The 16,549-nt window shown below is 39.3% G+C and overlaps 1 protein-coding gene across 1 annotated transcript in view; it reads left to right on the forward strand.

The window, feature by feature from the left end:
- The window catches only part of RCAN2 (regulator of calcineurin 2), an 83,318-nt gene that overhangs the window by 4,701 nt on the left and 62,068 nt on the right, over positions 1–16,549 (forward strand). The window contains exon 2 of the mRNA XM_021529740.2: positions 2,929–3,152. Coding sequence (XP_021385415.2) covers positions 2,931–3,152 — 222 coding nt within the window. The 5' untranslated portion in view covers positions 2,929–2,930. The remainder of the gene's footprint in view (positions 1–2,928; positions 3,153–16,549) is intronic.

A 16,549-nucleotide genomic window follows, 5' to 3' on the forward strand; every position in this document is an offset into this window, starting at 1 on the left:
AAGTTGATTTTTTACATATATGTATATTTTTTAACGTGTAACATTATTCATATGGAAGAATGTCAGATTTCCATCTTATGCCTGAGGATAACTTCTGATTGAAATCTGCTAACAAATGTTGATTCAAGTATGTTTGTCCCCTGTGATTATCATTGAGCTCAGGCTCATAGGCAGTTTATTTCTCTTGGGGAACATGTATGTATTTTCTTAGGTTTCTATTTGTGGTGCTCTGCTTTCTATGTTGCAGTGCATGGCAAAGGAGAATCTGTGAAACAACAGTTATTCCATACAGGTATTCTCAACCATCCCATCATCAACTGGGCAGAGGATTTAAGAATCAGGTGTAAGTTAACTTGCTAGTGGAGGGAACACTAATCAGAACTCGGTGTATCTTAAGAGTAGAAGATGCATGTCCAGGCACAGACACCTGCAAGTCTGGGAGAAGAGCTGGCCAAGAGCCTGTGAGACAGTGACTTTCTTAAAAAGACTTGGCCAATACCCAAGTCCCACTGGGTAAAAATGTCTCAATAATTGGCTGGAAAAAAAAAAATCAAGCTTTTCCTATCCAAGAGCTCTAGCAGAGCAAGACTACTGCCACATGATGTAAATATTTATTATTTTCTCATCCTGGCTGCTGCAGCATATGTTCATTTTGTTATTGGTTAAAAACCTGAGCTTCATGGTTGTAACTTAAAATCCTGTTCTGTTTTGTTGTTTGTCATAGTGGTTTTGCTGAATTCCTAATTTAAAAGCTTTCCTATGTAGTACTTCATTATAATATGGCTCTCCAGGAGAGAAAAATAGGCAACTGTTTAGTGAGGAAGCCTATAGACTTTTCTGAATTCTGTCAATAAATTGAGATTCTTTGCTCTGCACAATTAGCTTTGTTATGCCTTGGGAAAGGAGGTATGAAACTTGTTAGCCTTAACATTCATAATCTAGATTCCTGCAACTTTAGCATGTCCAGTGTAACTCTTAAGATGGTCAGTGTCTTCCCTGGCTGCAAATTGTTTGTTGTGAGTGAAATTCTTCCCTCGTGCAAATCTGCTCTGCCATGTAAATTGTGTTTTGTAACACACTGGGCTTGAGGTTCATTTCCAAAAACCTAATGACACAGGCTAGACATGATGACAAACATGCTTTGAGATTATTGTTTTTGGAGGAGATGATTTATTAAAGCTTTTTGCTAGGGAAAACACTGCATTCTGACGTGAAGTTTCTGGCTGCTATGAGGATTTCTTTGCAGTATTTCCCTGGATGTGTTTACCATGAAATGTGTAATAACACAAAGCTTAAGTGAATTGGTTCAAATACCAGAGGCAATGTTGCTGTGATGGTGAGCTCTCTTATACTAATGTGTACTACTGAACTTGTAGCCATCTCTTCTGCCATTTGTTCAGGCTTCTTCTTTCCAATTAGGATTTAATTTCTAAACCTAAATTAGTTGGAAGTGGTTGTGCTAGTATTGGGCTAAGCTGCTGAAAGGAAAGTGTGTATTTGATAGCCTGCAAACCCATCCTCGGGTTAACACACTACTTTTGAGCACGGCTTCAGCTTGTATACTTGAGAACTTCTGTCATTAGCCCTGAGATTCCAGCAATAACAATTACTGATATTTCCATAACGTTATGGAATGATGTGCTCTGTCATCATCCAAATCTCATTTCAGAGCAGAGGTTATATGAAAGGCACAGCCATGGCAAATTAGCTCCATAATTTAGCTTTACTGAGATTAAGTGTAATAAACCCATATGGTTTAATTTTGGACAGCAGTTCTATATAGTGTGTTTGAGCTAATATTTACAGCTATTTATAGAGAATAGCAAGTATGCAAGAGAGCAAGGGCAGAGCAGAACAGATGAGCATGCTGAGTTTATGTAACTCTAAATGCTTGTGCTAGAAGGAAAAGCATGATTGCATATTGTTATTGAAAGAAACAAATAAAAGGGAATGGATTATTATCCAGTAAACTTCTACTTAACTTACTGGGGCTCTGTAGATGCAGTAGGTTGATGTCTATTAAGGACTTCTAAATACCCGATTTAATACTAATTAACTCTCTGATCATTAATTGGACCTTGACTTACTCCCCTTGGCTGGGCATGTGGCTTTCTCTCATAACAACAGTAGTGATACCATTTCGTGTATGAGCTCATTATGTGTGCCCATCATTTTGTATGCCTTAAAATTACCTTTCTATACTGATGCATTTGGGATAAAGGCTCCAAAATCAGCAGGACTTTCCTAAAAGTGCTGAAAGTCATCGAGTCCACTCTTCCCACAACTTTATTTGCTTCCTAGTGTGATTAAGATGCAAAGAAATTGCTAATGAGCTTTGAAAACCAGTCTAAGTTCTGTACTTAAACTGTAGAAAAAATTGGCTGTGTTCTGTATAGCAGAGATTGTAGCAGTCTTGGTTGTACTGGCTTTTGATGATGCTGTGTTCATGCTTCTTTCCATAAGGGTGTTTTATTTTGGTTTTTATTTCTTGAAGTCTGCTTTAAATTTCAAAAGTTATTTTCAAACTTCTTACCCTGAGCGTTATGCTTCCTGAGCTGGCTGCAGACTCAAAAGCACCAGCAACCTTCCCATTAACAAACATGGTTCTCTTAAAACCAAATACAGCATGTTATTTTCTCATACGGCAGGGGGCTTTTAAGTAATGTCTCTTCTGCTTGTGTTCAGAGGCTTGTAGTGGTATGTTTAGGCCTTTTCTGTGCTAATAAATGAAGTTAAAGTCCCTGTTTGAACCTTAGTGAGACTGGTCTTAGTGCCCTGCGTCAGAGGCCATTGTTGCCTTGAAATAGTGTGAAATTCACTTTCTACAAATGGAGCCCCCAGACTTCAGAATCTCTGGGTTACCTTGTGGATGTGGAATGTTTAAAATTGTTGTGTAACTGAGTGATGTTATCTTCTCTGTGCTGCCAGGGATGAGGGGAGATTCTTATTTTGGAATGCGGGGCCTTGGCCAGTATGGCTGCATCCCAGAGGATGGAGGACGCTTCCTACTCTACTCTATCAATGGAGACAACGGCATAAAGAGATGTTTTGCAGAGGAAGATTTCCATGAAATAATTGATTTCAACGATCTCCCAAATTCTCTCTTCGCTTGTAATGTTCACCAGTCTGTGTTTGAGGATGAGGACAGTAAGGTACAGTGTCTGTTTCCAAATTTTCCCTGTAAGAGAAACCTATGTTTTATATCTGTTTATTGTTGTCAGTGGCTGGTGACTCAACCCCTTCTCTGGGCAGCCTGTTCCAATGCTAGACAACCCTTTTGGTGGATAATTTTTTCTAATATCCAAGGTAAACCTCCCCTGGCATGCCTTGAGACCTCTTCCTTTTGTTTACTGATTGCTAATTTGGATAAGAGACCACCACCTGCCACACTCCAAACTCTTTTCATATAGAGAAGAGAGATAAGGTCTGATGTGTTTTAAGTTGTCTGTAATACTGTGTTCTCACTCTCATTCACTACAGATTTTCTAGATAAAAACACATGAGAAACTTTATGACAATATTTTGAACTCTGCAATTAATCTAAAACAATGTTGAGAACAACATGGTCTAAAGATAATAACAAAAAAGCAACTCTTGCAGGAAGCATTCAGTTTCTGTTTCTTAGTCTAGTATTATTTCTGACTGAGACTTCAAGAATATAAAACTGATAGCTTGGGGCTTTATTGTCTGATGAAATGAGTCTGAGCTAATTGTTATAGGCACAACTCAAGCTACTTGAGTGTTCTGTTCAGAATTTTCAATTCACAAACAAGCTGGCAGTGGTACAGTGGGTTTTGCCTGAAACTGTCTGAGGTATCCAGATAAAACTACAAAATCACCAGGACCAGAGCTGGCCAGAATGGACAAAGACTTTTTAGTGGGAGGATTGCCAGATTAAAGAGGAATAAAACAAGACTTCTAAGGATACAGGCTCCCATTAAAGGTACTGAAAGTGATGTCTGGTGAGGCTGTATAAGTGGAATTATTTGTGTTTAGTTATTTAGGCATTTTTGTCTTCTGTAATAATGTCTTGTGTATGTTTGAGTAATATAGGTTAGTGCTGCAATATGAGCTTTAAAGTGTGCATTTATATATTACAAATTCTACACTCTAAATTGCAATTTTGAAAAACAGTTCCCTATTTTATTGAACAGGCCTTTTGCTAATAAGCATCTTGCATTTACATTCTGCCATTTTCCAGAATTTTCTCACCATCTGGTAATGAACTTGACTAAAGTTGAAGGTGTCTGAAAGTCCAGCTTTAAAGGAAGAAAGCAGAAGCCCACCTGGAAGTAGGGACTCTTTCTTTACCCTGCAGAGATTCTATCCCTACTTGCTCCTGATCTTTCCCTTTTGAGAGCTGCATTCTGGTATTTAGCTGATGGCTTAGTTAGAAAATGGAATGGGTGATTATGTAAGTATGTGGGATAGCAATCCCCAAAGACTTGCAGGACTTAAGGATATGGCTTAAGAATAGCAGCTGGGTTGTGGAGGTGGATGTTCTGTGCCACGTGCGAGTCTGTAAGAGCCCTGTGCATGCTGTGAGTTGAAGCTCTGTTTGCAGGTAAGTGGTTACTCCTCTAAGTCTCTATTTAAAGAGATAGGATTACCTTCAGATTTTACATTAAATCCAAGAACCTGGGGAGTTGATTATAGTTTTTATTATTCCTGTAGAACATGTTCTTGTGTTCCCAGTTGATTAATACCCATAATCCTTTCTATTAATAACTGTTGCTGCAAGATAAGAGCACACGTGAATTCAAAATAAAAATATTGTCAAGTTGCTGAGCTAAATTTTAAAATCTCACATGATCACTATTCATAAATGATGGTAACAGTCATATCTTCAATTATGTATTGATCCAAAGTATATGTAATGGTACAATAAACTTCTAAAAAGTATGTACTATAGTAATGGTTATATCTAGAATTATTTAATTGTGGTTTTCATTCTACAGAAAGTAAAGCTTTTTGTAATGTATTTTTGACTTTTACTCTTGACCTGCACTTTTAGGAGTAAAGTGAAGGTATGATTGGAAGTTACAAGTTAGCTAGTACAGGAAGCCAGAGAAGCCCCTCATTGTAAATGGCTGGTTTGGTTTGGTGTGGAAAATTCTGAGTGGCTTTAGCATGGAACACCATTAAAGTAAAGAAGTTGCTGTGTTAGTTCTAAAGTTACATTGTGGCATTCACATTCTCTGGACAGAGAGACATAATTCTGTCTCTCAGGAAAAGCACGGAGAGAAGAGAAAACAATCTTTATCTCTGCTCCTTTGTTTTCCCCATGTGGAATGTGGTATGGAGATTGTTTACCTGAAGTGTTTGCTTGATTGGTTTCTGGTGAAGGTTGTTTGGGTTCAATGACCAATTGGATCCTGCTGTGCCTCGGACTCTCAGCAGAGAAGTCACGAGTCTTTAGTTGATAGGTAAATAAGAAATAGGTAGGATAGGATAGTCTCTCTTTAAATAGTGTATTAATGTAATATAGTTTTAATAAAGCAGATCCTTCAGCTTTCTGACTGGGAGCCAGACATCGTTTCTTCCCTGTTGAGGTCACCCTTTTTTACTATATTACATTATCTGAGATGTCCAAGGGGCTGAAATGGCAAGTTCAAACTTCTGACACACTAATATCTAAGTAATACACTCACTAAAGACAGGTTTTAATTTGAAGGCATTAAACTCCTTTGTATCAGATACAGGGTAAATTCCAGACTGTGCTGGAACGTGGACTTGAGGTAGCTGCTGGCAGCACGTACACCTGTGCTGAGGATAAGCTGATTTGGTTTGTTCTGAGTCCTGTGTCAGAAATACCCTTTCACCAGTGCTGCATGTCTACAATCCCTCTTAGAAGGAATTCTGTCTCCTGTCAAAAGCAATGATGGCACCTGAAGGTGAGAATCTCTGGCAGCTGAAGGCCGAGTCCTTTGCAGGGAAAGACACAGGCTTTGGTTTTCTCCTGGCTGGCACCCTGAGGTCTCACTATCCTGAGCCTGAGGAGTTGTGGACTCTGGAGATGATTTTGCCATCAGGCTTCAAGGAAGCTGCTTGGAACTGACTGCCTTGAAACACTGAAGAAAAGGGAATATAGGTTAATGCTACCTACAACTGATCTTGCTTCAGTAACAGAGCATCTGGTCAAAAAATATTTTCCTACCTTCCAGCCTGTGTTTCTGGGAAGAAATGTGTGCTTGGGCCAGGAGAACGCCCCAGATAACTGGGTTGATACTATGGGCATTTAGGAATTTGTGCAGGATGTTTTAGCAAGATGCTGAAAAGGATATCAAAAGGATAGCAGCTTGCTGTAGCTGAGGGGAGGTGGCTTTGTTTATCTCCACTCCCATCATGGACAGCCTGCACATTCCTATGCAAAATGAAATTGTACCTTCTTTACAGTGTGCTCGAAATACAGAGCTTTTTAGTTCCTAAAATTCAGCAAAGGTGTGGGAAAGATTATCCAACAGGATAATCTGTTGCTAAGCTGGGATCGCATTCAGTTGTGCCCCTGTCACTGTCCTGTGTTCTGATCATTTGTTTTGGCATAAAGCTGTTAATGGTAGGGGCAGATTAATTTGGTGTTTTGGAGTGTACGGCACTGACTTGGTTGGGTCATGGAAGTCTTACTGTAAAGAAGCTAAAAATAAAATTACGCCTTAACCCTGGGCGTTGTCGCATTGATGGGACTATTTATGTGTAAGATATGGCAAAATTGAGACTTATTTTTGGCTGGTAGAGTGACTGAATGGGGGGGTGCTGCTCCTTTTAGCTTTCCTGACAAATCAAGTGTGTTGGTGAGCCAATGGCCATGACGCTGATAACTCCTGAGGGTTGGTATTCTAGTGTTTCAGCAATTAATTGCTACCCATAGCCCTTAAACTCTGGCTGGTAACTCTTTTGTTGTGCTTTATGTGTGTATCACTGTTTTGTAAAACCAACCTTTCTGTTCTGTGACTTAAACTTCCTTCAGGCTGGGACTGGTAAACACACTGTCAAAGTGAAGCATCTTTGTCTCTTAGGATGGTTTCTTCAGATGCTGTAGTGCCTCAGGAGATACTTACACAAAGCTAATAATATTCATTATTAGAATATGTTTTCATGAGAGAAGGATGTGTTTCCTCAAGCATTTTAGAAGCTGCACGCTCCTTTTTTTTCCATTCTTTTGGCTCAAATTGGAAGGTGCACCGATTAAACTTGATAGTTTTATTCCAGATAAAGAATGTTTCATCACTTTCTGAGCATTTTAGTTATGGTGAAGCTGCCTAGGCAGTGATAGCCAAAGTCTACCAAGTGCTTTTTCTTGCCAATGTAATCTAAACCAATAGGAGATACTATTATTATTTTTGCATGAGAAAATACTGATCAAATGCTTCCAGTTCTGAAATTTCCAGCATGAGCAAGACATAGACGTACTGGAGGGAGGTCACAGAGATGAATGGATGGGAGCCTGTCTGCTCTGAAGAAAGGCCAAGAGAGCTGTGCTTGTTGAGCTGGAGAAGGCTCAGGTGGATCTGAGAATGTGTGTGAACGCCTGAAGACAGGGTGCAAAGAGGGCTGATCCAGACTCTTTTCAGTAGTGTCAAGTGCCAGGAGCAGAGGCCACAGGTATGACCTGAAATGCAGAGGGTTCCCTCTGAACATCAGGAAACACTTTTTTACTGTGGCAGTGATACCACAGGGTGCCCAGGGAGGTGGTGCAATCTCTCCCTCCCCATGGAGATACTCTGAAGCTGTCTGGATGTGGTCCTGGGTAGCTGAACTTGAGCTGGCCCTGCTTGAGCCAGGGGTGGGTTGGAAAAGATGACCTCCAGAGGTCCTTTCCAACCTCCTACAATCTGTGATTCTGTGAACATCTCTTGTTAATTCTTCTGATGCAGAGGGCCAGTGTGCGAATGCAAGATTGGGGATTGAAGGTGATTAAAAATGCATCTTCTGAACTGTGAACTTGATGGAGCTGGGATGGGACAGGAAGGAGAAAAGTCAAACTAACAAGCCAATGGAAAAGATAATCCTATTTTAATAGAAGGACTTTACTATTAAAACAATTACTATTTTTGTGAGGGATTCACATTACAACATTATTGACATATATTGGATGATTGCTTGCTCTTACTGCAGAAACCTCTGTTAGACTTCCTCTGACTTGTTTTTTTTAAGATTTATTATTGAACTTGGATCCTGAACAATATTTAAGGCTCCCTCAAGTGGGTGCTGAAATATTTGTCCAAGGGTGATGCTTTAAGAGCTCTTCATAGCCTTACTTGTAAAGCCTTTTTTCCCTTTGTACTTGCATTCAGATTTCTCAATAAAGCCCATTTTCATGCTGCTATTTTTATTTTTAAGGTTCAGTGAAAGACACTGGACTGCTCACTGGTATGCTGTCTTTAATGTTTATATGTTAATTCTGGAACTGAAACTTTCTGCTGATTCTTTGACTGAAGCAGATAATTGAAATGTGTCTGTTCAGTGCTCCTTTTAAACAAAGTGGAGCCAGTGTGTCTGCTGCCATGTGTGAAATGTTTCTTGAGTTCCCTTTTCCTACCGGCTAATTCAAGATGATGCTCTGGGAGGCTCTAGGCAGGCTTTGTGTCTGCAGGGGAAGGAAGATCTGTTCCTTTTGACTTGAGTTTTAAGCATCTAGATTGTGAAGTCAGAATCTCTTTGTTCATATTACATCACTGAAGCCTCCAGGTGTTGAGTCATCATTATATTTAGAGGGTGGCACACTTCTTTTTAGTCTAATATTAGTATTCAAGCCTGGACCCAGCGGAAGGTCACCCTAGCAAAGATGAAGTCAGGCTCCAAGGCTGGAAAAGAATGCAGGCTTCACTTTGCCTTCCTAGTACACTTGCTGTTGCTTTGCTTTACTTTCAGTTTTTCTACCTTTTAAGGTTGGTGGTGGTTGATATGATAACATTATCAGAAGCTGCCTCTTGAAGCAGACTGTGCCTCTTGCTATGGAGTCTACCTACTTTTCTCTGTCCTGCTTTATAAATGGGATGAGTGTTAGTCCCTGGCATTCTGTGAAAATGGAAGTGTTTCTTTGCTATGCTCTGTCTGTGCATCTAATAAAATGAAAATACAGAGAGCTTGCAAAGAGTGGCTGTAGGAGAAGTGTCCTTCATGAATCACAGCTGCCCCCTGGGAATGCTATTTTGCACTTTTCCCTGGGTGCTTGTTTGCAGACAGCCAAGCACTGCTTTTTTTGTATGTACTTTTGGAAGCACTAAAATAAAGCTTTAGGAAGCTGTTCTTGCTTTAAGAAATATGCACTCTGAAGTTCATTTTCTATTGCATTTTTTTTTTTCTGTAACTAATTTCAAATACTTTTATGAACTGTCTCTGAGCAGTGCAGTTTTTTGTCTGAAAACACCTGTGGTCTTCCATGCTCTGCATCTGATATTCCATCAGACTGCTGGAGTGGTAAGCCTGATTTTTTCAGCCTCATTATGAAAGTTCTCGCTACAACTGAAAGAAGCTGTTGATATTAGGCCTTAAAATGGCCTTAAACCAAAGGGAGGGTAGGTTGACATTAGATATTTAGAAGAAATTCTTTACTGTGAGAGTAATGAGGCCCTGGCACAGGTTGCCGAGAGATGTGAATGCCCCATCCCTGGAAGTGTTCAAGGCCAACTTGGTTGGAGCTTGGAGCAGCCTGGTTTAGTGGAAGGTGTCCCTGCCCATCACAGGGATTGGAGCTAGAGCATCTTTTTAGATCCCTTCCACCCCAAACTATTCTATGATTCTGTATTTGTCATTCATAAACCTCCCTTTTACCCCATTGTGAAGCTGCTGGCCCTTGTTATCCGGTTCTGTGCTGGCACATGGAATGGGATGTGGTGTCACAGTTCCTCCCTGTAGCTGTTGTTCCTGTGCTTTGCTCACAAGTCAGGTGTGAGTTCTGTTGAGGGGCTCCGATAAGAAAAGCATTAACTTCATAGAGGTGGAGATACTGTAGCTTTTGAACTCTCTAAACATGACTGGCAGTAAGACCCACAAAACATCTCTGGAACTCCTTAGGACTCAAGCCACAGTAACCATAAGGAGGTGAAGTTTTACTGGAGAAGGTGAAGTAGGGAAGTTCATCTTCATTGACATTTGGGATCTGTTGAGTATTCATTGTGGTTCAGAGCCATAAAATGAGTTAATTTTGATTGGTGTGTTTTGCATATTCAGAATGTCAATGCATATTTATAAGAAGATGATTTAAGGCTGCTCTTGTAGCTTTTAACAAGACAACTTGCATTTATGTATGTATATAGGCTCTGATGGTAATTTCCTCTGAGGTGATCTGCAGAATTTCCAGAGGAGCTGTAAGGAGGTGTCAGTGTAGATTAGGCATTCCTTCCATCTTCTCTTGGGTTGTTCTGGAGATGATGCTGTTAGCATGCAGGAATTACCCAGCTCTGAATATTCCTCAATTGCATCAATGTTCAATCCTGCTCTAAAAATATGGTTTGGTGTTTTTGTGGAGCTGCTGGTGTTGTGTTGGGTTTTTTTAAAACAAAAAACACCTCAATCTATCAAAAAGTTAGTAACAAGTATTTCTGGGTCTGAAAGGCCACTGTCTGTCATGTGGATCCTGTATAATAATTGTTACAGTACTTGAGATTATTTTCCCATCCATGCACAGTGTTCTTGGTAGCACAAATGCCCTTGTTTCGATGGGAGAATGTGCTTGGCAAAAAACCAACTGGGTTAAAGGTAGGCCTGTATTCATTGCAGCTGAAATCTGAATTAGTGCTTCAAAGCATTTAGCTATACTAGTTGTTTGTAAATTACAAAAATAACCTGATTAATGTTGTTTCCAGAACACACAAGACAGCAGTTACTGTCTGCTTTTTAAATTTGGAAATGTACTTTTTTCCTTAAGAGCAACTATGGAAAAATTCTTCTAGTGTTGGCTTTCTGTGGCTGTATTCTACTCCACAGTCTAGAGGGAATGTGTTATCTCAAACGAGGCTGGGTAGGAAATCTTGCTTGGGAAAGGACCATTCAGGGTATTTCCTTTTTTTTTTTTTTTTTAACAGGAATATAATTTTTTTACCAGTTTTACTAAAATACAGATTTTTGAATAATGAGACATTTCAACAAAGGTGTTAGTAAATCCATGCCAAGGTTAATGAGGGCCTTCTGTTATTACATAAGTAAACAGGCTCTGGGAGCCATAGGGAATTGCAAGGTCTTGTGTGTAAGTCAGTAAAAAATCATCCTCTTAATTACTCCTTTCTCCAGCACAATGGCCACTGTAGGATAAACTGTGGGTAGGTCTGATTTAGATATCCCTAAACACTGTGCAAATTTAGGTTAAGATTCCACTTGGCAGTTGTCTGTCTCCTGTAATAAGATGAACTAAATTCCTATACTCAAATGCCTTTTGATCTTTGAGGAAGTTGGATCTGTCCTGGAACACTGAGGCTGGTGTGGCTTTCCTCTGAACTCCAGCAGGGTTAGCTGGAACGAGGGTTCAGCCAGGGACTTCTGCTGACTGAGTTTTGGTGTTGGTGGAGTTTTCCTTCTGCTTACCCTTCTTGAAAATACTGGATGGGTATGGAATATTGAGCCTTTCTTCTCCAGGATGATAGGATATATTGTTTTCTGGGATGATAATATTTATTGTAGCTGGTGATACTTGCTATTCTTGAGCAGTGTTAGTCCAGTTTGGGTGTTTTTCCCTTTTTTTTTTTTTTTTTTCTTGTCTGGCAATCTAAGTCATGGCATGTTTTTATAAAGCAATGAAAGCCAAGATGATAAGATAGCAGGTCACACTTGAAATAAAGCACAGCCATGAACTCTGCAGGAACTTCCTTGGGCCTCATTGAAACTGATGCTGGCACATTGCATATTAAAGGAAGAAGTCAACCCTTCTGGTATCTGCTGACATGAGCAAGAGCTACAGCTCCCAAAGGGAAAAGCTGCCTTTATGTAATTTATAGAAGCGTCTTTGGTTTGTTCCACTAAGTAGTTCTTATCAACAAATATCTGCTAATAATCAAACACAGTTTTGCCCTTCTCCCTCCAGCAAACTGTCACTCTGAAGTCAACAAATATCCTGTTTTTCTAGCTGATAGTAATCAAAAAGTGCAGTAAAGCCATTCTAATGTGGTTAGGGCAACAGCTGTTCTTTATTTTAATAGCATCAGAGGTCCTAATCCCACCACAAGTTCTGCTATCAGTTTTCTGGCCCAAGGAAAAGGCTGCTGAATGAAGGTCAGCCTTCATTAGTAGTGCACAATGACACCGTGTTTGCAGAAGCAACCTTACAGTTTAATCACATTCAAAGTAGTAAATTTACAACTGTAATTTCCACTTATTTAAGGGAATTTCTCAAATATTTAATACAAAATATATGTTAACACTGTGAAAGAGTTAAATGCAATTAATAAGTTAATAGTTAAAAGAGGTGGGTAAAAAATGCTGCTTGAAGAGGAATATTGTCTTAGAAAATGAGGGATATGAGGAGGTAATGTGAGAAAATACAGGGTGGAGAAGGGAGAGACGGTGTTTTTAAGATTGTGGCATTAATTAAGAATCTGCAACCAATTTGGGCACAAATGTGAGAGATCAGAGGTGAATCAAGGTGATACGAATTATCAGTTACTTCTGTGCATTTGAAAACATGTTTTCTTCTGTGCCAGCTGAATTCCCGATTCTTCTCCAGCTGATGGAAATTTTAACATTTGCTGCAGTACTGCGAAGATTTCTCCATGGTTTTGTGCTCAGGTCCAATCCTGAGGCAGCAAGATCTGCTGATACCATTCCACCAGTGAGGATTTTGCTCAAGTTCTCAGTTTCCTGTGTAGTGTGTGTGAATGTACTTTTTTAAATTGTCTTGGCTTAATGTAATTACTTTTAGGTTATTTTCTTCTAATTCAATTGCATTTTCTGGACACTCTACCCTGCTTATGTTACATAACCTTTGTAGTGGGCTTTGAAACTTAATCCAGAAGCAGAGGCATTGCAGATGTGGTTAGATGTAATGTGTTTGCCTTGGAGGGATAAGAGAAGCCTTCCATGTGATAGGGGCTAATGAGCTGGAAGTTAAGATGAAAGTAAAATGGGAAAAAAATTACAATATCTCTGACAAGAGAGTAATGAAAGCAACTCTTGCACTGCAGCAGAGTGGACTCAGATCTGCGTATATTGGCTTTACCTTGTCTTGTGAGTTAAAAAAGCATAAAGACATTATAAGACTGCAGCATACAGAATATAAAAGTGTTCCATTTCATTTTACTGGAACCAGCACTGGGGAAAAATCTGATGGTTTCATCCCTGTGTTTCCAGTGTGTGGCTGCCTTACAAGGGAAGAACAAGCTGGGAACTTCTGAAAATGATGAGGAAATGAGGTACCAGCCCTGAATGCAGGGAGAGATGTCCCCTGTGTTAAGACCTTGATATCAGACTGATGTGTACCATGGGCTGACTTACAAAAGCCATGATAAAGTCAAGAAACCCATGTCTCTTTTATTTTTATTCTTCATTACTCTTTTGGATGCTAATTTTGTATTACTTCTTCTGAGCTTTTGGTGATTTTTTTCTTTTTCCTTTTATTTTTTGGGTTTTTTTTTTTTTTGTTTTTGTTTGTTAAACAGCTGGTTTTTGTGGTATCCCTGACTGAAAGCAAAGTCAGTTCACTCAGACTGAAATACCAGCAGTCTTGAAGAGAAGGGAATGGGTATTTTACATGGCTGAGGTTGTGTTGGATTGAGCCACAGGGCTATCTGAACCAGCCTTCTGTCAGTTTCTAGAGTCATTTTTACATGGTTTTCTTTGAGTTCCTGGGACAGGGCCATGTACAGGCTAAGAGCACTGACATAACCCAGAGGCTGCCTCCTATGTGATATCAAATATTTTTAATGTACATCAACAAGTTGGCACTGCTCATTTTCACTTTTTTGTCTTTGCAGAGCTTCTGTGTGAATTCTCCCAGGAATATTTCCTTAACAGAGATCAAATTTGGGATATATAATATTAGGTGCTTAAATTAGCAACTTCTGGACCCTTTCAGTTCTTACATACTGGTGATGCTGTTCCTCTGAATAACCATGCAGGGCTGCTTCACACTGTCTGACTTACGGGATATGGTCACAGACACTTCCAAATTCCTTTAAAGTCGCTGCTGCCAACAGGAGCTGTGGAAATGTATCACAGAACGCTGTTATTTTGTCCTTCCTTTCTGTGTCCTTCTGGAAATCCCTTTATCTTTTGCATCTTTAACTACAGATCTTCCTTTCAGTCATTTCTTTGCCCAGTGGCCGTTCTACCTTCTGTGTGCTCTGTGATGCAGATGCTCCTGTGATTGTTTCCCTCACAATTAAGAAGGAGAAACACACAGCACAAATGGTATAGAAGTGTTTCTTAGGAATATAATCTGTCTTCCTGTTTTTATATTCCAATTTCAAATAATTTATATTAAAAGTCTTGTACCTTTTAATAGGTATTTCCCAAATAAATTGTTTTATTGTCTTAATCCATCACTCTTACAGTTCTGAACGAAAGTTTTTCTGACTCCCTGCTGGTTTTTGACCTACATATAGCAGATGCAGTTTGTCCTGTGCATGTATTTAGATTTTGAGAATTTTTTGGTGGAGCTGTCATGTAGTGAAGCACAGTTCTGATTATCTATTCAGAACTGTGCTGCATCCCAGTCTTTCAGTTGATCTAAAATGTATGATGTGATTGATGCTGTGTGGCGACAACACAAGCAACTGCTTAAAATAGCTGGTCCAAGCTATGTGTCTGTATTCCATGTGTTTACTTCAGGCCTAAGAATTAAATCCTTATCTGATATTTGTCAGTCTTGAAACAGAGATGGATGTACACCTTATCAGTAGCTTGAGCGAATATGAGATTTTTCCATATCTTCCATTCCCAGCACAACCCTGTATTTTTCCAGCCTGTTCTTTCTCTAAACTTAACAGGGGGAAGAAGGAAAAAAAAAATGTTGTACAAATCTGCATTTGGTATGACAATTAATTTTGTGTAAAAACCAACTACTTTCTAGTGGTATAACTGGAGGGCAGAAGGGGTGATGGAGTTTGAATGTGAACAAAAACGGGCACTGGATTTTCAGAACATTATTTGTAAGGTGAAATTCATATGAACACAGTGACGTTTTTGAAATTTTAGGTGGTTTATTAGCTGCAAATAAGCAGTATAGAGTTTCTGGGTAGTCCATTCTCCTTGAAATACTTAGTACCTGTCTTGCTTTTTCTTCCATATTAGCAGTTAATGCCCTCCCTACCTTATTTTGTTATTGAGGACCTTCAGCTACCCTTTATTATCCACATTCTTGGAAGGACTGCTGTTAACCCCAGGCCTAAAAAACATGAGTTGTGTTAGTATTGTGATACTGATTTTAAAGAGAATTTTACGTTCTTTTTAATGCCTTCTGGCTTTTGACCTAAGTTGCCACCTGTATGCTGATTTTGGTTTTTATTTTTTGAGGTTGTATCTTAGGTGTGTGTTTGGCAAGGTGAAAGAGAGAATTTGCAACTGGATTTCTTGCACAGAAACTGATGTAAACTGGGGTAAAAACACTGATACTGTGGAGTTTGAGATTAAAATTATGAAAGTGAAAAGCACCGTTCTGCTTCTTTCTGATATTTCCTTGCAGTTCAATATCATGCAGGAAGTCACCTTGGTAGTGAAAGTAAACTTGATTTATGCACACTTAGACCATTTACACGGTGTAGGGGAAAATCCTGGCTCGTACAGAAAGAAATCCCAGGTTTTTGTGAATAACCCAGCCTATGTGTGTGAGCTAAGGGCCATCAGGGTGTGTGTGTCTGGTTCGTGGGTGCCATCTGCTGACTCGTCCCTGCATCACACACCACTTGCTGTTGGAAGAGGGAAAGATAATATATACTAAAGAATGTAGTTTTAGATACCCCACCACTGGAATATTAAATACAAAATGTACTTCTTAATCCTTGCTAGTTTTGTGGAGTTAGAGCAGCAATGTTCAGCCTAAATGTATTTCAGTTTCATTTCAGCCCTGCAAAATAGCTTTACAGAGGAATTATTATTACTATCAGATTTCTTTTGCAGTGTTTTTGCTTATGGTGGACCTAGATCTTAATTGCCTCATTGTATCTCATTGTATTGTGGCTCAGCACCTGAACTCAGCTTCTAGCATTTTACTTTCAACATTTTTGAAGTCTTTTCTCATTCCATGCATTTATTCCATTGATGGTATCCATTGATGGTATATAGCTAGGAAGTCAGATTGAAATAATTTCTGTGTTATGCTTGCTTGGAAACCTGGTAAAACAGGTTCTGTTGTCCTTTGTGACCATACCACCACGGAAAGTGGTGTAAATAGGTAATCACACCTGATTTAGTAACAAAGCTGAGAGAAGAGGCTAACTGGAGGAGAACAGTTTAGCTAGATCCTAGAGTAGTTTAGAGCCCACTGATTAAATTGGTTTTAAAGGCAACTTCTCTTTTGTCTTGATTGTCATAGTTTACTTTAAAACCTAAAATAGATTTGTTGCTTTGAGTCACTCAACTGAATGTTGGTGAGTATCTACTGAGAAGGAATTCAATCCTA

The sequence above is a fragment of the Lonchura striata genome, chromosome 3, assembly GCF_046129695.1.
Source record: "Lonchura striata isolate bLonStr1 chromosome 3, bLonStr1.mat, whole genome shotgun sequence".
Lineage (NCBI taxonomy): Eukaryota > Metazoa > Chordata > Aves > Passeriformes > Estrildidae > Lonchura > Lonchura striata.